The sequence below is a fragment of the Oncorhynchus clarkii genome, chromosome 7 (assembly GCF_045791955.1).
Source record: "Oncorhynchus clarkii lewisi isolate Uvic-CL-2024 chromosome 7, UVic_Ocla_1.0, whole genome shotgun sequence".
NCBI classification, from domain to species: domain Eukaryota; kingdom Metazoa; phylum Chordata; class Actinopteri; order Salmoniformes; family Salmonidae; genus Oncorhynchus; species Oncorhynchus clarkii.
The window spans coordinates 21921502-21949241 of NC_092153.1; the positions used below are offsets into that span (position 1 = coordinate 21921502).

General features: G+C 43.9%; 1 protein-coding gene across 1 annotated transcript; it reads left to right on the forward strand.

Annotated features, from left to right (window-relative positions):
* Positions 1–4969: 4969 nt before the first annotated feature.
* On the forward strand, positions 4970–25620 carry LOC139413056 (cAMP-dependent protein kinase catalytic subunit PRKX-like). Its single transcript, XM_071160072.1, has 8 exons — positions 4970–5737; positions 10509–10677; positions 11212–11475; positions 13478–13597; positions 18294–18389; positions 21392–21449; positions 22978–23055; positions 23239–25620. The coding sequence occupies exons 1-8, from the start codon at positions 5572–5574 to the stop codon at positions 23362–23364; spliced, it is 1077 nt and encodes a 358-aa protein (XP_071016173.1). The 5' UTR covers positions 4970–5571; the 3' UTR covers positions 23365–25620.
* Positions 25621–27740: the final 2120 nt, after the last annotated feature.

Below are 27740 nucleotides of genomic sequence, written 5' to 3' on the forward strand. Positions count from 1 at the left end.
TATCCCACTACAATCTACCCATAGAATTAGAATAGTTCATTATATGGGTTCTATTCATTACAATTCAATATTATATCCCACTATAACTATCAACCATTGAATTAGAAGGATTCATACTGTAGGGCGGCAGGTAGCCTAGCGGTTAACAGTGTTGGGACAGTAACTGAAAGGTCACTGGTTTGAATCCTCGAGCCAGCTAGGTGAAAAATTGGTCGATGTGCCCTTGAGCAGGGCGCTCAACCCTAGTAGCTCTGGATAAGAATGTCTTCTAAATGGCAAAAATGTATGGGTCGTTAGTTGTAGTGGGTTCCAATACTAATTTCATATACTGGCAGAGGAGAGGAAGGAGGTGTCATTTGATAGAAAGAAGGTGGAGGAGGACAGGAGGGAGATTGAGAAGAGCGAAGTGCAGGTGGAGAGGAAGGGGAAGACTGTGGGAAGGAAAGAGAAGATTATAAGGAGAGGGATCAGATCGTTCTGAAAAGTGAACGACTGATGGAAGAGAGGGTGGCTGTCAGGGAGGAGAGTGAGAATGTTCAGACCTAGGTGGGAGAGGAGGTGGAGAAGGTGAGAGTGCAGCTCGCAAAAGAGAAGGAGATGACTGAGGGAAGGAGAAGCAGAGGCTGAGGGCCGGAGTCCATGTTGAGGAGATGGAGAGAAGAGGACGCTCTTGCAAAACTCCTGGACATAAAGAGAAGAGAGATAGAGAAGCTGATAACTGACAAGGAGTGGATGAGGGAGGAGTTGGAGAGGAGGAAGGAGGAGTTAGAGGCATTGGTGAAAGAGAGACAGAGACTGGTGAGTAGGACGGTCGAGAATTAAAGAGAAATAAAACTGTACAGTGACAGTCGCTACGTAGCATTAAGGCCAGGAATTCTAACAGTAACCCCTCACCTTCAACCCCAGTATTAATCGTAACCCCCATATGTCCTGTTTTTATTTTGTTGCAGCTCTCGGTTCTACCACCTTCCTCTTCACCCTTAGGTCCCCAAGGGGTCCCACCTCCAGCAGGTGTAAAACCAACAGCCACCTACCTCTCCTATGCCCACCTCTCCTCTTCTCTCCTCTCCTATGCCCACCTCTCCTCTTCTCTCCTCTCCTATGCCCATCTCTCCTCTTCACCTCCTCTCCTATGCCCATCTCTCCTCTTCTCTCCTCTCCTATGCCCATCTCATCTCTTCTCCCCTCTCCTATGCCCACCTCTCCTCTTCTCTCCTCTCCTATTTCCATCTCATCTCTTCTTCCCTCTCCTATGCCCATCTCTCCTCTTCTCTCCTCTCCTATGCCCATCTCTCCTCTTCTCTCCTCTCCTATGCCCATCTCCCCTCTTCTCCCCTCTCCTATGCCCATCTCTCCTCTTCTCTCCTCTCCTATGCCCATCTCCCCTCTTCTCTCCTCTCCTATGCCCATCTCTCCTCTTCTCTCCTCTCCTATGCCCATCTCTCCTCTCCTATGCCCATCTCTCCTCTTCTCTCCTCTCCTATGCCCATCTCTCCTCTTCTCTCCTCTCCTATGCCCATCTCATCTCTTCTCCCCTCTCCTATGCCCATCTCTCCTCTTCTCTCCTCTCCTATGCCCATCTCTCCTCTCCTATGCCCATCTCTCCTCTTCTCTCCTCTCCTATGCCCATCTCTCCTCTTCTCCCCTCTCCTATGCCCATCTCTCCTCTTCTTCCCTCTCCTATGCCCATCTCTCCTCTTCTCTCCTCTCCTATGCCCATCTCTCCTCTTCTCTCCTCTCCTATGCCCATCTCTCCTCTTCTCCCCTCTCCTATGCCCATCTCTCCTCTTCTCTCCTCTCCTATGCCCATCTCCCCTCTTCTCTCCTATCCTATGCCCATCTCTCCTCTTCTCTCCTCTCCTATGCCCATCTCTCCTCTTCTCTCCTCTCCTATGCCCATCTCTCCTCTTCTCTCCTCTCCTATGCCCATCTCATCTCTTCTCCCCTCTCCTATGCCCACCTCTCCTCTTCTCTCCTCTCCTATTTCCATCTCATCTCTTCTCCCCTCTCCTATGCCCATCTCTCCTCTTCTCTCCTCTCCTATGCCCATCTCCCCTCTTCTCTCCTCTCCTATGCCCATCTCTCCTCTTCTCTCCTCTCCTATGCCCATCTCTCCACTTCTCTCCTCTCCTATGCCCATCTCTCCTCTTCTCTCCTCTCTTATGCCCATCTCTCCTCTCCTATGCCCATCTCTCCTCTTCTCTCCTCTCCTATGCCCATCTCTCCTCTTCTCTCCTCTCCTATGCCCATCTCTCCTCTTCTCTTCTCTCCTATGCCCATCTCTCCTCTTCTCTCCTCTCCTATGCCCATCTCTCCTCTTCTCTCCTATCCTATGCCCATCTCTCCTCTTCTCTCCTCTCCTATGCCCATCTCTCCTCTCCTATGCCCATCTCTCCTCTTCTCTCCTCTCCTATGCCCATCTCTCCTCTTCTCTCCTCTCCTATGCCCATCTCTCCTCTCCTATGCCCATCTCTCCTCTTCTCTCCTCTCCTATGCCCATCTCTCCTCTTCTCCCCTCTCCTATGCCCACCTCTCCTCTTCTCTCCTCTCCTATTTCCATCTCATCTCTTCTCCCCTCTCCTATGCCCATCTCTCCTCTTCTCTCCTCTCCTATGCCCATCTCTCCTCTCCTATGCCCATCTCTCCTCTTCTCTCCTCTCCTATGCCCATCTCTCCTCTCCTATGCCCATCTCTCCTCTTCTCTCCTCTCCTATGCCCATCTCTCCTCTTCTCCCCTCTCCTATGCCCATCTCTCCTCTTCTCCCCTCTCCTATGCCCATCTCTCCTCTTCTCTCCTCTCTTATGCCCATCTCTCCTCTCCTATGCCCATCTCTCCTCTTCTCTCCTCTCCTATGCCCATCTCTCCTCTTCTCTCCTCTCCTATGCCCATCTCTCCTCTTCTCTTCTCTCCTATGCCCATCTCTCCTCTTCTCTCCTCTCCTATGCCCATCTCTCCTCTTCTCTCCTCTCCTATGCCCATCTCATCTCTTCTCCCCTCTCCAAAAATAAACATTTATATTTACATATAAAATGTTGTTTGTGGTTGCTTTTGAAATAAATAGGTGGTCTAGATAGATCTACTGTATGTTCTAGTTTGAAGTCTACTAAGTTGGTCTAGATTCTAGAACTTGAGACAGCAAGCTAACAAGCTTGTGTGTGCAGAGCGGCACCAGAATTAAAAACGCATATTACCTTTTTGTAAATAAATATATTTTGAAATGCTTCCTATTTCAGAAAACATCCTGGATAAATACTAAAAGAGCACATTTTCCATAAGCTGTAGGTAGAACTGTGGTCTAAATGGATAGTTCAGAGCTTCTGCACTTGTCTATAAGCTATAGGAAACAATATATGGTCTAAACTTGACTGGAGGTTTCTCACTTTCGGGTGGCACAAATTGCGATATGGGGGAGGGAAATTGGCAGGTATATGCACATGTAATATTGTAGTATTTACTACAGGTAAAAAGTGTAGTGTTTTTGCGGACATTACTGTAGTATTTACTACAGAGTTCATTTTTTGCAGATAATACTGTAGTATTTACTGTAGTATTCTACAGTATACTACAGTTTACTACATAATTATATAGGAAGTACTGTAGTATTCTATAGTAAACTGTAGCATTATAGTAAACTGTAGTATTCTAAAGTAAACTGTAGTATTCTGTAGTAAACTGTAAATCAAATCAAATTGTATTGGTCACATACACATGGTGAGCAGATGTTAATGTGAGTGTAGCGAAAGGCTTGTGCTTCTAGTTCCAACAGTGCAGAAATATCTAACATGTTATCTAACAATTCCACAACAAGTACATTATACATACAAATCTAAGTAAAGGAATGGAATAAGAATATATACATATATATGAGATTAGTGATGCTAGATATGTAAACATTATTAAAGTCGCATTATTAAAGTGACTAGTGATCCATTTATTTAAGTGGCCAATGATTTCAAGTCTGTATGTAGGCAGCAGCCTCTCTGTGTTAGTGATGGCTGTTTAACAGTCTGATGGCCTTCAGATAGAAGCTATTTTTCAGTCTCTCTGTCCAAGCTTTGATGCACCTGTACTGACCTCGCCTTCTGGATGGTAGCGTTGTGAGCAGAGAGTGGCTCGGGTGGTTGTTGTCCTTGATTATCTTTTTGGCCTTCCTGTGACATCGGGTGATGTAGGTGTCCTGGAGGGCAGGTAGTTTGCTCCCAGTGATGTGTTGTGCAGACCGCACCACCCTCTGGAGAACCTTGCGGTTGTGGGTGGTGCAGTTACCGTACCAGGCGGTGATACAGCCTGACAGGATGCTCTCAATTGTGCATCTGTAAAAGTTTGTGAGGGTTTTAGGTGACAAGCCAAAACAAGCCAAATTTCTTCTGCTTCCAGTAGTATTTTATATTAAACTGTAGTGTTCTATAGTAAACGGTAGTATTTTTTATGTGGGGAAAAAGTAGGTGCAGACACTTAAAAACAGCTGTTCTCATTTGGGTATTTTAAAAGGTCATTAGCAAACATGTCTTGGGTTTTCCTCTGAAAATTGAGAAGGTAGTGAGGCACTCCACCAGTCACTCTCCACACCCCAGCATCTCATCCCCACCGCAGCCCATGAGTAAATAATACACACCCCATTACTCAGAGCTTTCAGGTTTTACTGTATAAAGGGTTTACAGAGAGAGTGGAGTTCAGTCCGCTTTCTAAAACCTTGCCATTTGATATTAGGCTACATTTAGCTGGTGCTGTGTACTGGCACTCTTTACTGTCTGTATCAGTTTAATCTCACAGTGGAAAGCAGACCGTGTTTCATTTGAGTGGCGTGTCTTCAAACTGTACATGTGGAAAGAACAGTTACGGCTGTTTCCCAGCTGTCTGTCAAACGGGTCTCCGCCCCTTTAATCATACCATTGGTCAATTTGCACATGGGGTGTTTACTCATTGGTCGTTTTTTTGTCAACACAAAGCACTCCCCACTGCTCGTTTGCCCTGTATGTGTGTTGTTGAACTGGGTGAGGTTCTACTTGCGAACGAAGCGGATGAGTAAATCATTTAAATGTCTCAAATATCTTTCTTGCTTGCCAACTAGCTTCCTATGACGGAAGTTAAACTAGCGAGACAACACGAGACCCCCTAGCTACTCAAGTGGCGGCTCGTGTGGAAATGTGCAGTATGCGTTTGTAGTTTGACATTAGCTAGCTATAGTAGCGTTGGTCATTCATTCAGTCGCTAGCGGTGGGATGGTTTTCTTTTGTGTTAGCTATATATTGCTAGCTATTCTGTTTGCTATGGCTAGCTAGCGTCTGCATTTGACAGCAGTGACCGCTCGAGAGACATCATGCGATTCCGCCAGGATACGATCGGCACCTGTTTTCTAGCTATCAAGACAAGATGCTCGCTTGTCCAAGGGAAGTAGCCACATTTGATTTAAAACCATAGTTGGTATTCGGGAATAAGGCGGACACTTATCTTGAGAATTGGCTACTGTAAACCGTCATTGACTATCTATCCTCGGCGAAACCGGTTTGGTAGCTAACTAGCTGGCTAAAGTGATTGCTAGTATAGCTACATTTGGATGCATACGGAAAATGGCATCAACAAAGGCAAAGGTTGGGATAACTAATGAAAGCAACTCCATTCGTGAGACTGCCAAGACCTGCGCGAGCAGTCCCATGTTATTGGCCGGAGCAGCATCGTTAACGTTGAACAACAGGACATACTCACTCGATGACCTGGACACCATTGCCACAGTTGGTAAGTTTAGGCAGCAAGCCAGTATGTTACAGTACACACGCTGGTGAAACTGGTCTGTCTATCACAGGGCTCACACTATCCTGCCTATCAACTAGGCTATATAGGCTACTACTACTGGTACATGTTAGGCTCGTGCACAACAGCACAAGCAATGAAAGCCAAGGCGACTATGTGATCAGCCATTCCATGGGATATGAGATCATGACAAGGTGATGTGCTGAACATGAAACAACATTCAACTCTTGAGTCAGAAGAAAGCTGTCATGACCCTGTTTGGTCTGCTACTTAATCTGTCAACCTGATGGGGGACAAGAACATTCTCCATTTCAGTCAAGCCCACCCATAGGTTTAAATTCCACCCTGTGCCCAATCATTGAGGAATTCGTCAGCCCACACAGTTGCTGGGATGGTCAACATTTTCTTGACATGACATTAAGGGAAATATCTGTGTATATCTCAGGGATCAAGCAGGGTACATGGTCACATTGCATACATGAAATAACCAGCTTGAGAAGTGAAAGCTAAATGGAGGAAACTCTTACTTCCCTCATTATCAGACTTTTGCAACATCGAAACCCTTTCGACTAGTTCAGAGAGGGTGAGTATGTATTATTTGTAAAAAAAATAAAATTAAAATAAAAAAGGAAATAGCTATGTTAGTGAGGTGTCAGATGTTCCTTTTTGTTATTGTGAGCAGTGCCCTGTGAATGTCAAAGGAATGTCAAAGTTTGTGTTTGGCTCTGCTCACTCTTGTATGGGCACGTAAGTCCTTTTGCTGCATGGGTAATGTGTCAGCAGGCTCAGCTGTTGAACAGTGTTTTTTTCACATGGGTGGAGTCCTCTGTGGTGAGTCTAATGCCAGAAACCAAGAATGTTAAAACAACATGCACTACTTCAACACTGAACACAGGCTACTGATCACGAAAACCACTTAATCTTTTACTCTCATATTTGATTAATGACGAGCAGGAAACTTAGCTAATAGAGAATTCCCATCATTCTAAGCCCACGCGATCAGGGAGAGGATGAAGCTTATAGGCCGAAGATAAAATCAGCCAATTTGCAAAACCTTTTGTTAGATGATGATGATGATGATGAGAGGGATTTACTTCTTATGACTAATCAGTTACACGTCTTGAGGACGGCTTTTGTCTAATGGTCATTGAAATAATGAGGCGCCTCTCACGTGACATTCGAAGCTTAGTCATTACAGGCATTTTGCCCATCTTTCATGCATAGGAAACATTTTTTTGGTGATGAGGCAAAAATGGTGGGGCCTAAGCCAAGTGCATTGAGTAGCATCAACAAGCTAGGCTCTTATCAGTCCACGTCTGGCCTTGTTCTGTCAAATATGTAGTGTCAGTCAAATCAAATAAAACACACAGGCCTATCTATTTCTGCTCCCACAGAATTAGAACAAGAAGCATTCTGTATTCTATTCAAATACATGTAGGCTAGCATCCAGCAAGCCAAGAATCTGACAAAATAGCACACCTTTAAGTGTCGCTGTGAAAACAGGTGTCACTCTTTCTCCCTCTAATTGATTCAGTTCAGTTGTGGAGCAAAAATAGGTCAGTCATTTCCCCTTCACTTTTCCAAGTTAGCTAGACCTCTGGTTTGTTTCCATGCAAAATACCTCACGTTGGTTTTGTGAGAAACATCCATTTTGTGCCATTTATTATCATATAGCCTAGCTGTTTTAATTTTTTTGGAAACAATATTCAGTACACCATGCAAGTATTCAGTGCAGCATTTGGTGCATATCCCTTTGCTTCAGGCGTTGCTGTATTGGAGAGAAAAGAACAAACCAGGCTTGACACACTTGCAGGGGAAAACCTATGTCACATTGCCAAACGAAATCACTGGACATTTCTGGTGGTAATCACTCAATATGATGAAAATAGTATATACAGTTGAAGTCAGAAGTTTGCATACACTTAGGTTGGAGTCATTAAAACTAGTTTTTCAACTACTCTACAAATTTCTTGTTAACAAACTATAGTTTTGGCAAGTCAGTTAGGACATCTACTTTGTGTATGACACAAGTAATTTTTCCAACAATTGTTTACAGGCAGATTATTTCACGTATAATTCACTGTATCACAATTCTTGTGGGTCAGAAGTTTACATACACTAAGTGCCTTTAAACAGCTTGGAAAATTCCAGAAAATGATGTCATGGCTTTAGAAGCTTCTGATAGGCGAATTGACATCATTTGAGTATATTGGAGGTCTGTGGATGTATTTCAAGGCCTACCTTCAAACTCAATGCCTCTTTGCTTGACATCATGGGAAAATCAAAAGAAATCAGCCAAGACTTCAGAAAAAAAATTGTAGACCTCCACAAGTCTGGTTCATCCTTGGGAACAGTTTCCAAACGCCTGAAGGTACCACGTTCATCTGTACAAACAATAGTACGCAAGTATAAACACCATGGGACCACGCAGCTGTCATACCGCTCAGGAATGGTTCTGTCTCCTAGAGATGAATGTACTTTGGTGTGAAAAGTGCAAATCAATCCCAGAACAACAGCAAAGGACCTTGTGAAGATGCTGGAGGAAACAGGTACAAAAGTATCTACTGTATATCCACAGTAAAACGAGTCCTATATCGACATAACCTGAAAGGCCGCTCAGCACGGAAGAAGCCACTGCACCAAAACCGCCATAAAAAAGCCGGTTTGCAACAGCACATGGGGACAAAGATCGTACTTTTTGGAGGAATGTCCTCTGGTCTGATGAAACAACAAAAATAGAACTGTTTGGCCATAATGACCATCTTTGTATTTGGAGGGAAAAGGGGGAGGCTTGCAAGCTGAAGAACACCATCCCAACCGTGAAGCACAGGGGTGGCAGCATCATGTTGTGGGGGTGCTTTGCTGCAGGAGGGACTGGTGCACTTCACAAAATAGATGGCATCATGAGTGAGGAAAATATGTGGAAATATTGAAGCAACATCTCAAGACATCAGACAGGAAGTTAAAGCTTGGTCGCAAATGGGTCTTCCAAATGGACAATGACCCCAAGCATACTTTCAAAGTTGTGGAAAAATGCCTTAAGGACAACAACGTCAAGGTATTGGAGTGGCCATCACAAATCCCTGACCTCAATCCTATAGAAAATGTGTGGGCAGAACTCAAAAAGCGTGTGCGAGCAAGGAGGCCTACAAACCTGACTCAGTTACTCTAGCCCTGTCAGGAGGAATGGGCCAAAATTCACCCAACTTATTGTGGGAAGGCTACCTGAAACGTTTGACCCAAGTTAAACAATTTTAAAGGCAATGCTACCAAATACTAATTGAGTGTATGTAAACTTCTGACCCACTGGGAATGTGATGAAAGAAATAAAAGCTGAAATAAATCATTCTCTCTACTATTATTCTGACATTTCACATTCTTAAATTAAAGTGGTGATCCTAACTGACCTAAGACAGGGAATTTTTACTAGGATTAAATGTCAGGAATTGTGAAACACTGAGTTTAAATGTATTTGGCTAAGGTGTATGTAAACTTCCAACTTCAACTGTACATGCACACATCTAAAAATGCAACAGTAGCTACAAAATCAGAGGAAGAAAAATATCAGTTTGCTGCATCCACAAGATTAGGCTACTTGAGGGAGCAACGAACGGTGATTGGAAAAGGACATTACCATATGTCTTTACTGTGCCGACAGGTACTAGTCCTAACCTCCCTAGACGATTGGCTTCTGCAGCAGATTCCTTCTGAATACAAACAAAATATTGATTGAGCTGTTGCCTAAAGACTACACACATGTCATTATTAACTCACTTATATTGAGCAAGGTGCTCACTATGTTTGCCAAAAGATTTTCTCTAGCTGTTTTTCATGCTTTAGTAGTGTAGGCCTAAAGCCTGCTTGTTGGGAGTCTCTAGATAAGTAGTATTAGGCCCACTAGGAGAGGACAAACATCCGTAGAATATCCATCTGATTGTGCTGACTTTACAAGAACGTATCTGCTTTGAGGCGCTATATTACACCAGCAATGTTTTCAGGTATAGTAAGTAGTACAGTTGAGCTCAGAGTTATCTAACCTCTGTCTTATGATATTATGAAGAAGACAAAGAAAGGGGTTGGGCTTTGTTTTGCCTGCTCCTATTAGATTACTATGGAGACTGAGAACAGGGAAGGACAAAGAATCCTTGTGCGAGGTAAGCCCAAACGTGCCAGAAGCCAAAGTTCCATGACTTTTTTAGGGATTGTGAGTCCATCTCTCTGTTCTCTCTGTTTGTCTACTCCCTCTCTCCTTACTCACAGTGAAATATGACTAGACACGGGGTGTTATTTTGTACTCCTCTTGACCTGGGGATGGGAATAGAGAAACAATCTGAATTGGGGACCGGAATAATGAGGTCAGACTTGTAAAAGAGTGAGAAGACAACTCAAGGAATCTTGGACAGTTCTTCCAGGTTCAACCTCTTTTAATTGATGGAAGGGTGGAAAACATGTCAGGCATGATTGAATGTCAAAAATAAATGTCATTCTGATTTCATGAAATTACTTGATCCAGAGATCTATTCCTGATTTATCAAGTCAAATGTTATTTGTTACATATGCCGAATACAAGAGGTGTAAGCCTTACAATGAATGCTTATTTACAGGCCCTTAACCAACAATGCATTATTAAGAAAAATAAGTGTGAAGTAAAAAATAATGGTGGTTGATTTGTTGCAGAAATAATCTGAGGGGGGGGGGGGGCAAGAGAGAACTTAACGCCTTGTCCAATGACTGTTCCTCTCTCTCGTTGCTTCAGGCACAGGGACCTTTGGCAGGGTGTTCCTGGTGAAAGACAAGAAGAGCAGGGCGTTCTACGCTCTGAAGGCGATGAAGATCCCCGACGTGATCCGGCTGAAGCAGGAGCAGCACGTCCACAACGAGAAGGAAGTCCTGACCGAAGTCAACCACCCCTTCCTCATCAGACTGTGAGTGTCTGATCACCTCATCGACACATAACGTCACCAAACATAGCCTAACGTGGCTGTCATAACATAAAGACAAGGAAGTCCTGACCGAAGTCCACCACCCCTTCCTCATCAGACTGTTATTGTCTGATCGCCTCAACGCCATCGTCAGCCACAGATCTGTTGGAAGTGGATTTTAATATATAAATAATATATGCCATTAAGCAGAAGTCTTTATCCAAGGTGACCTCTCCTACAGTGAGTGTATACGTTTCTAGAATATGTATGTGATTAGGGGTGGTGAATCCCATGACCTTGGTGTTGCTAGCACCGCGCTCCTACCCACTAAGCCACACAGGGCCACTTTCCACTTGTCCTCTACAACCGTTTGACAAGGCCCATGCCACATACTGTAAGCTGAGCAAACACTGACCAGACTACCGTGTGGTCTAACTCTCTACATCCAGCCACTGTTACCTGACCAATATTTGTGTTTGACTAGAGTCACCTTGTTCAAATGTACCGGTGTGTTTATTTCCTGTTTATACCTTCCAGGTTCTGGACCCACCATGACGATCGTTTACTATACATGCTGATGGACTACGTTCCAGGCGGGGAGCTGTTCAGTTACCTCCGTAGCCGCGGGCGCTTCAGCAACACCACGGGCCTCTTCTACTCCACGGAGATCGTGTGTGCCATCGAGTACCTCCACTCCAAAGAGATCGTCTACCGAGACCTGAAGCCGGAGAATATACTGCTGGACAGCGAGGGACACATCCGCCTCACGGACTTCGGCTTCGCTAAGAAGCTCTCGGACAGGTATGATGTAATGCCGCAGAGTGCAACTTTATTGTCCATCGAGACACGGAAATGTGTCTTTGGACTGTGTTATTATATTTCCAACTTCCCTGAGACCACACACACCCTAGAGACTGGAAGCAGCGCAGGGTCAGCCGCAGAGCAGCGTCCCAGTATGAGCTGTTCGTCCCCACAGGTATCCTCCCATCTGGGAGCAGGTGTGTTGCACAGCTAAGGACATCCTTAATTGTTAGATATTATGCCCCCTAACAAGTCATTACCAGGATATTATTAGACTGCCGTGTTAATTGCGGGAGTGAATGCTGTTTGTTTTTCTGTCTCATTGTAAGAGCCATACAGACATATTTGCCTGATTGGTACAGTAGGGACATAGATATCCTTCCTGAAGTTGTCATTTTACACCCATATACTATTGTATATGGAGGGGAATCCTCGCTCTATCTAAGACGGAATCTGAAAAAAATGCAAAGATGCGATGGAAATTGCCATTATTTTTGTTTTTATATTAGCGTTACAAGCAGCTAGTCCTCTTCAGTAACCTCCGTAGGATTGGAAAGCTGCAGCACTCTGGGTTAAAACAGTTTTGTATCTGCACTGCGGTAGTGTAGTGAGACTGCAGTAGCACTAGTGTTTTGCAGGGAGCTTCGCTGAACACAAACCTGACCCACTGACATGTAAACAAAATGGACTAAGATTACATTTTCTCTGTCCGGGAGAGTAAAACAGATTTGGAGTAGATGTGTCTCTGATGTGCATCTTGTGACCCACTTAAAGAACCGGAAGGCAAAATGAATTGTCTCGAATGCGGCGAGGGTGTGAAGAACAAACGAATGAGCTGAGTTGGCTGCCTTGCCACTGGTGGTGTTCCTGTGCGCGGGCGATCAGTTTAGAAGGTGAAACAATACCACACCACACTGTTGATGCTTCCACAGTGCCCACCTAATGGCAGAATGGACCCGCTTTGGTTCTGGGATGTGCTCGGAGGTTACCGTTTTTTTTAGACTAGCTTTGCCAGTCGTAGAGTAGCACCCTGTCCAGAGAGTACTCTGAGTCTGAGGTAGATATGCCTATCAGACAAAGGTTGCATGCCACAAAAAAATGCACAATGCAATCTGCATTTTCCACATTGCGACCAGTGTCCCATTGTCGTTCACATCAAACTCTATACTAATGGTGGAAATGTACGAATGAAATCAGGGACCTCGAGCCTGCTCTTTAAACAGAGTAACCATTTGCATACAAATTAACCATCACCACGGCAACTGACCAAGAGTTATTTTCCAAAGGGCCAGTTTTTTTTTTTCTTCTTCAGAACATAAAAAAAATCAGATGAAAATGATAGTTTGTTGTGTCCTATTCTGCTCCCCACTTCAGATACCCTCCCTGCTGGCCTGATAATAGTGATCCAGGGTTGTATATGTCCTCCAAACAGTGTTAATCAGCTGTACTATTGAACCAAAGACATTGATCTACCAATAACACAACCAGAACCAATACTTCCAGCAAACTAAAGCTCCGTCACTCTGTTGGATCCATATACCACCCGATAGTACTGTGAGATCAGGCTGCACTGTATTAGTTATACCACGTACATGCTACTGTGAGATCAGTCTGCATAGGCTGCACTACTACTGACTGGAAGGACCAGTCCACTGACCGCTGATACTGTTGTGAGAGCAACCTACATACAGGACACTACTATAAACGGCAGGGTGATCACTTTACAAGACTGGGGTTGTCTTTCCCTGTATGTAACAGAAGTCTCCTTTCTCGGGGGAACTCATTGGAATGTGCAGTGTGTGCTGCGTACAGGGTGACCCTTGGGGAAACCTAGGCTTGGATTGATCATCAGTCAGCTATTATCGGCTACACATCCCAAATAAACGTTGTACGTGTCTGCGTGTTCCTGTGTTCTGTTGTAGTAACGTAACATCTCAAATGTAAATGGTTCAAACCTAATATTGTTTCTCTTTAATGTCTCTTTCAAAATCGCTCGGTTCAGGACGTGGACTCTGTGTGGAACCCCAGAGTACCTGGCCCCAGAGGTCATCCAGAGCAAAGGTCATGGCCGGGCGGTGGACTGGTGGGCCCTGGGGATCCTCGTCTTTGAGATGCTGGCTGGGTGAGTAGTATTGTTCTGTCCTCTGACTGAATGGGAAGGACTAGTGTTGAGCTGAACACTAGTGTCATGTCTCCTGACAGGGCAGGGTTGAACACCAGGGGGCCCCAGTCCACCAGCGGACAAGATGACTGGGTGGTAGTAGCAGGGGTTGGGGTCAATTTAATTTATATTCAGAAAGTAAACTAAGATTCCAATTCTCCTCATTTGATTTTTTTAATGAAAAATATTGGAATCGGAATTCCAGTTTACTTCCTGAATTGTTAGAATTGATAGAATTGATCCCGTGCTAGTGTAGTAGTATGTATGAAGAGTGGCTATCCTCTATGGACAGTGGGCTCTGTCTATGAACATTGGGTAGTATCCAGCAGAATGTCTGTGGCGAGTCAATGGTAAGACAAGTGTGCTGTCATTCAGAGAGTTGACCTTATGAGGTTACGTCACTCTGTAGTGGGTTTAATTCCAAGACCAGTCTGCCTTGTGTTTCTGTGATGACAGAGGTGGACGGTGTTAAGGATGAAATGAAGATTACAGATTGAAGAAAGGTCAAAGGTAACTTATTCTGACACATTCCCACCTGTGTGTGATCTGTGGAGGCCAAGGTTTCATGATAACAAACTCTGGTGGCTTTAAGCTGTGCTCTCTCGTCTGAGAACCCCACTCAGTCACTCATTAATTCAAGACCTACAGAAGCACTGAAATAGGATTTCTGTAGACAGGCCGTAGTTGTACCATAGCTTAACGACGCCGGGACTGTGTTCCAAATGGCACCCTATTCCCGATGCAGTGCACTACTTTTCAACAGAATCCTGGTCAAAAGTAGTGCGCTACATAGGGAATAGGGTGCCATTTGGAACACTGACAGTGACGCCGGGCCGTTTAGCTACGGTACATCTGCGGCCTGGTGCCTATAGAAATCCTATTTCAGCAGTGCTTCTGTGGAGTGCACTGTCCTTGAATGAATGAATGAATGAATGACTCACTGACTGAGTGGATGTCTGCTAGCAACATATAGCATCCCTCACGTGGCCGGCTGCTCTTCCGCTCCTCTTTGAGACGAGGGAACCAAGTTAAATGATTTGTTCTATATAGCCCATCCTACACATGAGTTAAGTGCTTGCTTTTTGCTTATAATCCGCATGCATTTCTGCAGGCGTCACATAGGCTACATGTACTAGGCTAAATATGTAGGGTGTAGCCTATGTATGCAGTCACTGAATGGTGAGTGGATAAAAGTGTCTGCCAAGTGCCATATTATTAAGCAATAAGGCACGAGGGGGTGTGGTATATGGCCAATATACCATGGCTAAGGGCTGTTCTTTGTCACGACACAACGCGGAGTGCCTGGATACAGCCCTTAGCCGTGGTATATTGGCCATATATCACGAACCCCTGAGGTGCCTTATTGCCATCATAAACTGGTTACCAGCGTAATTAGAGTAGTAAAAATAAATGTTTTGTCATACCCGTGGTATATAGTCTGATATACCACAGCTGTCAGCCAATCAGCATTCAGGGCTCGAACCACCCAGCAAGAGAGAAGGGCTCTGATAGTGTTATGTTCAGTACACTATCAAAGAGGCTCCCAACCAGGGGCACTTGGCCTGTCCACAGAGGGTACTTGAAAAGATTCATGAGACCATAGTCCTACTGGTAAAATACTCATGAGGGTGTAAATCAGGGGTACTCCAGGCAGAGCAAAATTCAGTTGGTGGTACAGTAACCCGAAAAAAGGTTGGGATCCACTGCCTATCATGTGAATTAGCCGCCCCTAGAGGGCACTAGTTATTATAACCTCAGCACAGTACACAGGATGGGTTTGGGTGTGTATTGTTTGTTTTGCTATGGAAATGTAGCACAGCCCTTATCCCCAGAATGGGTAAAAATTTTGTATCTATGCCTTTTGAATAAAATGAACATTAATATGCCTAGTACTTAGCAGCTAGACGTTTAAAACAATCACTCTGCTTTTCTTCACTACGTGACAGAACAGTTGGGGAAATATCATCTGTAACATGAATTTGATTTATTTTCATTTTTTTATTTGATTAATCATTTTTTGTTATTTACCGTATTGATTAAATCTGTATGAATATAGAAACGTGCTTCTGTACTAGAGTGGTAGTGAAGTTGTCAGCGAGTCAGAAGTGCCTCCTCACATCACCCTAGTATATTCATGTGCCAGTAGAGAATTCAGTGGCCTTGGGCTTCTGGTGAAGAAAAATGTGACCTTCTCCTTAGCATCCGTCACACTGGCCTTTTGAAGTGTGCGCACACTCGGCGCTCCAGGAGACAAAAGCTCCCTTCAGAACAACGCGCCCTAAAGGTTGCCTGCCGTGTAACCGTTTTGTCAAAGGTCCTGTAGCTTCCGTAGTGGAGGAATGTAAAGGGGGGGGGGGGCTTCTGAAAGTTACGAGGTGTGGTAGGTTTACACACTCAGACATCCATCCGCCCCAGGGTCCTGACTTCTGGGAATAATCATGACGAGGTCACCTGTGCACTGAGCTCCACACACACTCAGTCCAGCCCATCTGTATCTTACACACACACACACACACACCGACACACACAGACAGTCCAGTAGGCTTGTATCATCCTGTATCTAATCCTGCCTGGAGGGGGAGCCTGCTCTCCTTAATGAAAACCGCTGTGTGTGTGTGTGTGTGGTCCTCCCTCCCACTCACATCACAACATCTTCTCTGGTCAATGTAGCCTATTCCAGTTCCATGCTAACCAGAAACAGTTTTAATTTCTGTTTCTCTGCAATCTGTGGAAGATGAGCATTCTTGACGATTCTTACTGTAGCCGTGCTAGTTTAAATCTACTCCCAAACACCTAGGCCTACTCCTGCGTACAGACGATCCTAACTCCTACTGCTAAACATGTTAGTCGTTCCCTGTTTTGATTTATCCTGTTTTCACCATTTCCTCCGTCCGTTCCTCTCCCCATCCTCCTCCCTGTGGAATCTTGGCGACACCTCAGGTGTTACGTAAACCGTAGGTTGCTGTTGCATAAGAGGAGCCGAGTCTCTAGTCTCTCACTGTTCATCACTGGGGACCTAGACTAATCTACCGGCAGGCTGGCGGGCGTGCCTGGGGGAGTGGGGTGGTAGCCTGCACTTGGCCTCCCTCTTTACCATCCAGTAAGAGGAGGACCCATCAGGGAAGCAGCTCTCTGTTGATTCATCCTTTGGCTCCCCTCGTATTCTACCAACACCCTGACTCTTCCTCTTCTTTTTTTCCCCCTCCCTTCTGCTCTGACATTCACTGTAGAGACCTGTCCCTGCTAAAGACATTACATTCCCCTTGGAAAGCAGCTTTTCTGAAGGACTTTATTCTGATCTCAGGCCATGACCAAAAATCATTACCGGGCATTATTTCTCCCTTCCTTTTCCTGTCCGTTTTAGTCATTTCAGTTTATTGACAGGTTTTGACTGATGCGTGCCGTCGTCCACTGATGCAGTCCTCCTTTTGATAGTTGTCTTATCTGGCTTTCGTCTGACCGTCTGACTTGAATGAATCTATTACACAATTCTCTGACCTTGTACATAAAAAAAAATATATAATATTGGTCTGTGCTACACATCTAACAGCCTCCAGGCCCCAATTCCACAGTCAGGTCTCTGTCTCCATTTTGACTGGCTCAGCTAGGCAGCCCCTGTGACAAACTGGTGTCTGCTGCATGTGTAATGCATTTAGCTAGGCTGGCCTGGCCCGTTATGTAAAGCAGCCTGCACGGTTAATGGTTTGTCCAGGCTGGAGCAGTGCTGGCGAAGCGTTCACCATTAAACCATCAGTCACCAGAATGCAGCTGATTGGTCTGAGGAGCTACAGCTCTGTACTACACAGAGACGCGTAGGCGAGTGTGTTCACACGCGCAGACACACACACACACACACACACAGGTCACCAGATGAGTTAATTAAACTGTAGGGTCATGTGTTTCACTGCGTTGTGTTGTCGTGTACTTTACTGCAGCCCTTTCAATTTCCTGTTTTGTAGCTAGGTTTCCGTCCATCAAAAATGTGCATAAAAAAGATGTGCGTTTTCCCACCACAGTCGTGTTTCCATCAAAAATGATTTGTTGCTCATAAAAAGCTGTGCTTTTATCAAAACCTTTGCGGTTAAATTCCCATGTACCGAAAAAAATAAATACTCTATTGATGGTTTTGTCACAAAATAACATTTGTTTTATATAGAAAATGTGCCCACTCTGGTCTTGGCACCTGCCCCCAAGTCAACAGCTCTCAGATACAGTGTGGGTAGGCTACCTACATGTGTGAGATTATTATGGACCGAAAAGCCAGATGATTTGTCAAACAGCAGACATGCATTGATCACCATGTCACCATCAAGCTCATCACCGTGCACTTTCACCACCCTGTGATGTTCATCACAACTTATTTCATCTGTAGCCTAATAAACTGCATGCTTTCCCATGTCATAGTGAGAGGACATTTTACATAGTTTAGCAGCTGATCCAGAGCGACTTACATTAGTGAGTGCGTACGTTTACATACTGGACCCGTAAATAGGTTGGATGGAAACCTGGTTTATGATTCTATTTTTCCTCTGTGATTTAATTGGATTGAATTTTTATTAGTGTTTGCCAATAGGAACAAACATTTTGAAGGAGTTGACAAGTTATCACCGCTTGAGGAGAGTGTTTATATGACATGTTCTTTTATTTCCCCCTCCAGGTACCCACCGTTTTTTGACGACAATCCCTTTGGTATTTATCAGAAGATCCTCGCCGGGAAGCTGGAATTCCCGCGGCATCTGGATTTTTATGTAAAGTAGGTCGTACACACACACACACACACACACACACACTCGCACCCAGGCACACACCCAGGCACACACCCAAGCACAGGGGATTGGGGGTGAAATAATGGAGGGAAAATCCCCAAAGTCTACCACTACCTCGGCACAAACGTGTTCCATTATGATACGTAATATACGATAAGCCCATCTTATAAAATTTCGACTTGTGAGGAGAATGTATGGATTCTTGGTTTTCACATCACATTTCAATCCGATTTTTAGATTTAGGTCTTGGCGTGCAGGAAACAAAATGTTCCTGAGATAAGTCCTCCCGACTGTTATTGGAAACACACCCGCATCCACCATCACACACTCTACCCATAACAAACATAGTGTGTTTTGGAAATGCATTACCAATACTCATGATTAGGACCTGACAATTGGAATTTGGCAGGGCTGCATTGTGAATACCTTTTAGTTGTGTATGTGCATCTAGGAATGTACCAAATCCAATATTTAACTTATCTCTCCAGTGCGTGCGTGCGTGCGTGCGTGCGTGCGTGTGTGACCACCGCATGTGTGGATGAACGTGTGTGCCTGCCTGCGCACGCAGACAACATGTGTGTGTGTGTGTGTGTGTGCTGCGTCATACAGTGCAACCATCCTCCCAAACGGCAGGGTCAATCAGCCTCCCGTGCAGAAGATGAAGAGCTAGCTACGCTGAATGTCGGATGCGGGCCCTCACTAATGACACACTCTGCTGAGTTGGAACTCGTCCTTTAAACCCCTCACAACCATCGCACTGCTCCTCAGAACAGCTGGAGGCTGGAGTAATGTTAGGAGATTACTGGCTTTAGAAGGAGAGGAGGACCTGGGCAGTACTCAATCAGCCCTGACACACTGGCCCAGCCGGATACCTGGGAGGGGCCACACACATAGTGTTACCTAACGCACGCGCACACACAGTCCCACTGTTACCACACACACACACACACACACACACACACACACACACACACACACACACACACACACAGTCCCACTGCTACATAACACACTAACAAAAGAGCCCCAAACACTTAAGCCGTCTATCTTTTGGCCCCAGACAGACAGAAGGGTTTTATTTTTTTTTTATATTCCCTCCAGCTACATCACTGTCACTTTGACCCGGTCCCATCCATCAGAACTGATGGGTAGAACCTGAACCTGAGTTGTCTGTCTCTGGCTCTGTCCGTGTTTGTCTGTCCATTGCAGTAACTCTTTTCTATCGCAGAGAAGATAAGACGTGTTACAGTATTACTGAACATGTGTAAGACCAACTTGTTGTAAAGTGTTATATGCCTTTCAAATAGGGGGTGGCAGGTAGCCTAGTGGTTAGAGCGTTGGGTGGATCGAATCCCCGAGCTGACAAGGTAAAAATCTGTCGTTCTGCCGCTGAACAAGGTAGTTAACCCACTGTTCCCCGGTAAGCCGTCATTGTAAATAAGAATTTGTTCTTAACTGACTTGCCTAGAGAAATATATTTTTTAAAATAAATAGGCTATTCAGAATATACTGTATTTAGTAAGGTCACTGTGCAGGACTTTATGCATAGAAAAGTGTGTTTTTTTTCAGGCCGCCTTACTCCAAACAGAAAGAAAGAAACAAAACTTAAACAATTAAAACCAGATATAAACTATGAAGAAAAGATAATGGGTCTTTGTCATGGCATTGGGCCCCGTTCATTTTGTCATGTTTGAGTCACTCCGATAGCATAGAAACATGCATAAGTCATGGCAAAATGTGTAGATTTGCAGGAAATGTGCTTTAAAAAATAAGTAAATAATGATCTCCACCACAAGGCAAAATGTTGGTTGGTGACTTCACCATTGGCCACGCCCACTGCCACGCCCCTGCCATTCCCACCACTTAAGCCCCATTTTGATCCAGAAAAAAAGCTCTGCTGTCTGGTATATTGCCATAGAAATGTACAGTGACATTGTTTATCGCTTACATATTGCGTAAGATAGAACTGTCTCAGATTGGGCAACCAATTGGAGTTAAGGAACGTTGTATTTCCCCTCAACGTGTCATAAGTCAGGCTACATGGCCATAACCCGGGGGGGGGGGGGGACATTGATGTTAGAAATGTCTTTTGTAAGGGAGACCTAGCGAGAGGTCAGCAGGAGGTAGCCCGTGTGTACATACAATTACAATGGCCAGTGATATTTTCTTTGACCAGAGCTTTAAACTCAGACACTCTCCTCCAGTTTGAAAGTATTTTGTAGTTCGTTCTAGGACCAAGGAGTATTATAGGAGTAGGATTGTTATTATATGTATTTATTTATTTTTCTTCGAGGGGGGGGGGGGGCTGCTTCCCCATTTTCAGTCCTTTGTCGTATAGGGACTGTAAAAGAGAGCCACTGAATGAGAGCGGAGGCTGTAAGGATTGTGAAGTTGTTGTGACTTGGGAGGGTTTAAGACACTAAAATGCACACTGTCAATAATCGGCTGGTATATTTACGCCAGCGCTGGCAAGCTTGTTGGTTGTGAGATACGGCAGCTTTATTGAAAGCTCACTCTGTCAGCGCCGGCCGCATATCATCGGAAAACTTACACGGTCATTTTTAAAGGCATTGTGAATCATCCCAAATTCATCCCTCAAGTATCCCTACGTCAGCATCTTCATAGTTGTGAAAACTTTAACTTTAAAACCTGTCACTTTCCCTCAATTAAAATGGGGAGAGGGAAAGAGCAAGAGGGGATGTTTCTGTCTGGATGAACCTCACACATACACACACACACACACACAATGTACCTCTCTGTTACCCCATGGCACCTTTATGAGTCTGTCAGTGTATCTGTTGTTCCAATAGCCAAGCTCATCTATCTTGTCAGCTTTTGGATGGAGACGGACCTCTTGACTTCTGACTGAAACTGCAGACCTGCAGTCGATCTGCTGTCTGAACACACACACACACTGCTGTCTGGAGACAGTCACAGTGAGTTCACACTAACAATCTGTCTCCCTGACCGTCTTTCTATTGTTTTCCAGAGATCTCATCAAGAAGTTCCTCGTCATTGACCGAGCCAGGAGGTTAGGCAATATGAAGGTGAGTTTCAAGATCAAACCATGATTGAGATTCAGATTTGTAAAGGTTTATTGTCCCAAGCTATACTAAAACATTACACAAGAACAGATACACAGTACTAATGAAACCCATGTTAAAGTATTTTGTTGACTCGTCAGGTCGTGGAGTGAGTCTATTGCAGTTTGACGTCGCCGTCTCAACACTGAGACAGGAAAGGGCCTAGGGAGTGACTGAATGTCTGCATTTGGTTCCAATTAGCTGGATACATAGAGGGAGTTGTTGTAGAGGTAGTTTGCACCCTTAAAGGCGTGGGAGGGTGCAGCAGGGGTTTAGGGTGGATCACAGAGAAACATATTTCTTCCCCTGCACTGGCAACAAGTCAGTTTAGTAGTTAATCACATGGGGTACGGGCTCATTACTTAGTCCTGCCATTTCAACATGACTGGGCATTCTATGCAAATATCAATTCTATCTTGCTGAAAAGATGCTCCCTTTTGGTAGCCAGGATGTCCACTGTAGTAGTAGGAGTGAAGCCAGTATGCACAAGCCATCTGCACAGGAAATGTGTAGAACGCAACAGAGAAGCTGTGTTTGCACAGCGAGAACTGGAGTCTCCCACCACAATGAACACGGGCCTCTTGGTAACACCATATTCCCTTTTAAAGTGCACTAGCTTTGAACAGGGCCCAGGGGGGGGCTCTGGTCGAAAGCAGTGCACTGTGTAAGGAATAGGGTTCCATTTGGGACGCCGTGTCACTCAGTAGAGTGATCTGTAATTCCTCTTGAATAAATGAATGTTCTTTTTTTACACCACTGTGATGGAATTGGCTCTCCGTCATAACAGGCGGGATTTAATTTTTTCTACTAGACACCGAGCGGTCCAATGTAGGCGCCATGCACATCTTAACTCTCATGGCGGACTGATTATTCCTTGTTTGCTTGCCTCCGTTTTGTGCAGTTTGTCTGTATGCCTCAGGAACACTGCAGGCCTGGCTTTTTCTCAGCCACCAAAGATGGAAAGAAAAAAAACAAGTGTTTATCTGTTTCAGACTTCTCGTCCCTGTAGTCTACCGCAATTTTATGATTCATTCATTGGAATCATATATGTATCTGGCACTGACGTTCAATCGAAGGATGAGTTCTGAGTGTTTTGAATTACATTGTTCAAAGGCATAAGAGTCACTGTGGGAGTATATGATGTCTCTTTTCAATTAAACAACTGTTGGTAAGCACAATGATTTAAATAAACATAAATCACCACACGGTCTGTTATTAACTTGTGCCTCAAAGGGTTTTCTGAGGAACATGTGCTAGTTAGCTGACTAGCTAGCTGACTCTAGGTGTGGTCTAGCCACACACTCCCAGTATACAGGGAGAATCACCACAGACACCACAAAGTGTTTAGAATGAATGAAGTGTTTTGCTCTAATTGTCATTATTATTTCAAACCCTTTATTCCAGACGTGAAGAACGTCATTTATCTTGATTCCAGATTGTGTGGAATAGAGGGCCCGCGGACGGCTCTGATGCACAGTGTCTTCTCTTGCAGAACGGAGCAGACGATGTGAAAAAGCACAGATGGTTCAAGTCTATAGACTGGGATGGTGTACCTCTGAGAAAACTGAAGGTCTGTCACGTTGGCGATATTACACACATCAATGGGAACACATGTAAACGTTAACTTTATTATCAGGATGTACTGTTTTCATTCAACTCACCATTTTAGAGTTGATGTACTTTTAAAAGAAAACACCTGCTTTTTTTTTAGCTCTTTGATGTATTCAGCATCACGTTATTTTTGTTCCCTCAGCCACCCATAGTTCCCAAGGTGTCCCACGAAGGTGACACGTCTAACTTTGATGCCTACCCCGAGGACGAGTGGAAGAAAGATGCACCTGTGCCTGCAAAGGACTTGGAAATCTTCAAGGACTTCTAGAAAGGCGGAAGTAACGACAGACATACTTCGAAAACATTTAGGTCTTGTAGAGAGAGACTCAGGAACTTTTAGACCTTGGAGAAGGTGAGTCAAACTTCTACATGTTGAAAAAGTACCGACTTCTGGATCTTGCTGAATAACAGAAAGACTGGTAAATCATCTGAGATGTCACCATTGTATGGTCAGCAAGAGAACTTCCAAGCGTCCAAGTCCCAGAACTTTGTCTTGCTTGAAGACATTGAAGTGTTCCACATTGGGTGGAACAGCAGGACAGAATTGACCTAAAAATAACTAAAAGAGCCATCATATCGCCACAATATTCATCTAGCATTCATTTCCTTTCGTTTGAAAAAGTTTTTTCCACTTAACTAACACCTCAGTCCTCAGCTTCTTTGTTTCTCTGAGCCTTCTCCTGTTATGCAAAAAAAAAAAAAAAAGATGGTCCTCTTTGAACCAAAGGGCATTGTTACTGAAATGAACATGTTTAAAATGCAATATTCAGGATTTTTTTAATGTATTTTGTTGGGCCAAAAAGGTTCCCAGTTTTCTTTGTTGGAACTTGTAGGACTCAACCAACCGAGCAAAGCTTATGATCCAAAAATGATCACGCATACAGTAGACTCAGTATTGAGCTGTACAGTAAATGGAATTTACATGTGTAGTTACTACATCCATACTTAGTAGATTGTACTTGACATTTGTCAATGAGAAAGTATGAAACTTGTAGAGGAACGTACTACAATATCATGCCAAGCAAGCTTTGTAATATCATTTTATTGACTGGCCGCTAGTCAAATAGGCTGTTAAACTTGTCATTTTGAGCTGTAAGTACTTGGCTATCTATCGGCCGGATATCCATGCATGTGTGCATCAAGGCCAGACCAGAAAGCTCTTGTAAAAGGTGCCTTACTTACTTCAGGAGCTTGGATGTGACATACTGTATGCCTTCTTCTTTTCTCCAGACAAGCTAGTGGTACTTTTTCAACTTTTATTTATAGAACACACACTGTTTATACTTGAGCTGTGCTGTTGAAAACGTTGACTGTTAATCATAATATATGTGGAGTAATTGTTGTGTGGAAGAAGTGTAGCTAGCTACTATATGTGGAATCTGGTTCCTCCCCGTCTTTTTCTTCCGTCCACCTCGTCCTATTTTGCTGTTCACACAGTAACAAAAAATGACCCTGTGTATTGACTGGTGTCTATCTTTGTCTCTAGGTCTCTTTCACGTACTTTAAAGAACTGTAGAATACAGATCTCCAGCTGGTTTCATGTATAGCCAAGCAGGAAGTAGTCTCAGTAAGATGCTTGGCCATCTGCTTCAGGCAGCCAATAAACTCTTGTCTTCTCTCCACCAATCATATCACTGGCTAGTAGAAAGCACATCATGAGGCAATCACAAACTGTCTCTCGAAAAAACGTACTTAGTAACAGTAAGTCATTTGTGTCCCTTTTAGTCAACTTAAATTATTTGATTTGAACAATTTGATTGCGTGTATGTCATGTTTTATGTATATCTCTTAACCAATCATGGAACAAAACTCAGTGTGAGTTTATTCGGTCCGTTTGTATAGCTTTTTTTACGTATTTGTTTTAATTATTATTTTCTAGTGTGAAGTGTGTTTCTAGGGAATTTGCTTTACAATCCTCAGCCTTTTGCCTTTTTTTTAAGATGTTTATGTATTAGCAAAAAGAAAACAAATATGAAAGAAAAAATACTGTACTTTTAGGTCAATACAAGCATATATTTTATACCCAATACCATTTTACCAATGCCTTTTGTCAAAGTGTATAGATTTTTAAAATTATTATTTAACAGCCTACCTTACATGGCCTTTTCATATGGTTAATGTCGCAGTATTGTATTTAACTTCTTCAGATACTGTTTAAAAGATCCACACAACCAGGATTAAAAACACCTCCTATCCACTGACTCAACAACTGATTCTCTTTCCTCTCTGAAGTGTGGTTATAATATATTGTAATGTATAAATAGTGTAAGTAATTTGGTAATTGCTATACTTTGCTTTCTGATAGGCTAGGTGGAATTGTCTCCATATTGCGTACATCTATGTAATCATTTCAGACATGCCAGAGTACTTGGGGTGGTAGGAGCCAGGGTTAGATTTGTAATTCAGGGTAGGATGTGATTTTCTATTTCCATATTGGTTTTGTATTTAATGTAGACAATATGTAAGTGATGTGACTGACTGTTGTCTGGTTGGCCAAATGCTATTACAGTATCAAAACCTTTAATCTTCTCTATGGTTCAATAGCTCTTAGCTGTGTTAGCTACCACTATTTCAAGTCATCAGACAAATGAACTTTCGGAGTGTTACAGTCGGTTGGTAATTTGTCTACAAGTTCACCGGCCTAGTCTGTATCTACACAACATTGAAATTGAGTTGTGTGTGCATGAACACTTTAAAACGCACATCAGTCATCGATTCTGGAGCTTCATTATCCCCTTTCTTAAAGGCTCTCATTCATTCAAATTCATCTAAAAGGTATAGAGGTATAGTTGGTGCCTGTACGGACTACAGGCACCAAGGTACCATTTTAAAGGTGCCCTATTTCAAGAAAGTCATTAGTGTTTACAGTGGAAAGTGACTCATGTGTTGTCTGGACCTCCTTGTGTTGCATGCTGGGTGATGACATCCAAGACTGCTCCAGAGACGCACAGCAGAGTGGAGCTGCCTCTGTAATAACTGACTAATGAATCCCTTATGATCAGAGAGACTTCACTGAGACTCTGTGGCTGTTTTTCAAATGGCACCCTATTCCCTATATAGTGCACTACTTTTGACCAGGGTCCATAGGGCTTGGGTCAAGAGTAGTGCACTATATAGAGAATAGGGTGCCATTTGAGACACTAACACTTTTTCCCTGACATCCCAGGAAAGGGGGGGGGGGGGTTCCTCTGGGAATATCACATGTTCCACCTGCTGCACAGTGCAGCTCATGTCCTGTTATTTACTGTAATGGACGTTTGTACATCTGTGTTTACCATTTATGTTTCTGTGTTGTTCAGCAGATGCTAATGGTGACTCATGTTTGACTGGGGAGAGGGGATCCAGTCGACCACAATGACTCCATATCACAATCTTACCATAGACGCCCATTGGGCATTGAAGGAAATGTAACTCTAAATCATTCCTCATTATGAGTGATTGAGAATAAGTTAATTGAATTAAACCCTTTTACAAAAACGATTACGTTCCCTAAAATTCAAATTCAAGCTTTAGGACAAAAGTGCTGTGAGGTACCTGTGAGTCTCTCCTCCGAGCATCCCCCACCCACCCCTTAATGACAAGTTGGAGGTCCGTTCTGATGACACTTTAAACATTGTTGTTATGTCAGATTGTCAATGGCACCTGTCATCAGTTTAGCATTGCCTTGTGAAATGGACTTGTTGAGAGGTGCTAACAAGTGCATGTACCCTCAACGCTATACTTGACTTAACCACTGAATGAGCGCATCATGGAGACTAGGTGACAGTCAGCGACTGGTAGGTTTTGAGGATGGCTGCTAGGTCTCCTATTGGTGGATGAATGCAGTCAGCCAGTTGTGAAAGAATACCTGAGACGGAGAACTGAGCTAGCAAATGACCTTAATGACGGGTCTTTTAGTGGGAGCACGGAGCAGGAACCACTTTAATTTGAGAGGTAGCGTATGTCTGGGCTTATAGCCAAGGGGTTAATGGCCTAAGAAGGGTATGGATTTGAATTACATAACATATGTTCCCTACAAGGATTCACGACCCAGGTAGTATCACTATTCAGAGGTTGGTGGATAAGAAAATACTGAACAAAAATGTGAACTCAACATGCAACAATTTCAAAGGTTTTACTGAGTTACAGTTCATATAAGGAAATTGGTGGAAGAACTGGGACGTTTTCAGCTTCCGGGAATTGTGTACAGACCCTTGCGACATGGGTCCGTGCATTATAATGCTGAAACATGAGGTGAAGGCGGCGGATGAATGGCACGACAATGGGCCTCAGGTATCGTCACGGTATCTCAAATTGCCATCGATAAAATACAATTGTGTTGATTGTCTGTAGTTTATTCCTGCCCATAGCATAACCCCCCCACCACCATGGGGCACTCTTTTCATAACGCTGACATCTGCAACGCTCGCCCACACGACGCCATACAGTCTGTGGTTGTGAGGCCGGTTGGACCTACTGACAAATTCTCTGTGTGGTGGACATTCCTGCAGTCAGCATGCCAATTGCACACTCCCTCAAAACTACAGACATCTGTGGCATTGTGTTGTGTGACACAACTGCACATTTTGGAGTGGCCTTTTATTGTCCACAGCACAAGGTGCACCTGTGTAATGATCACGGAGTTTAACCAGGTTCTTGATATGC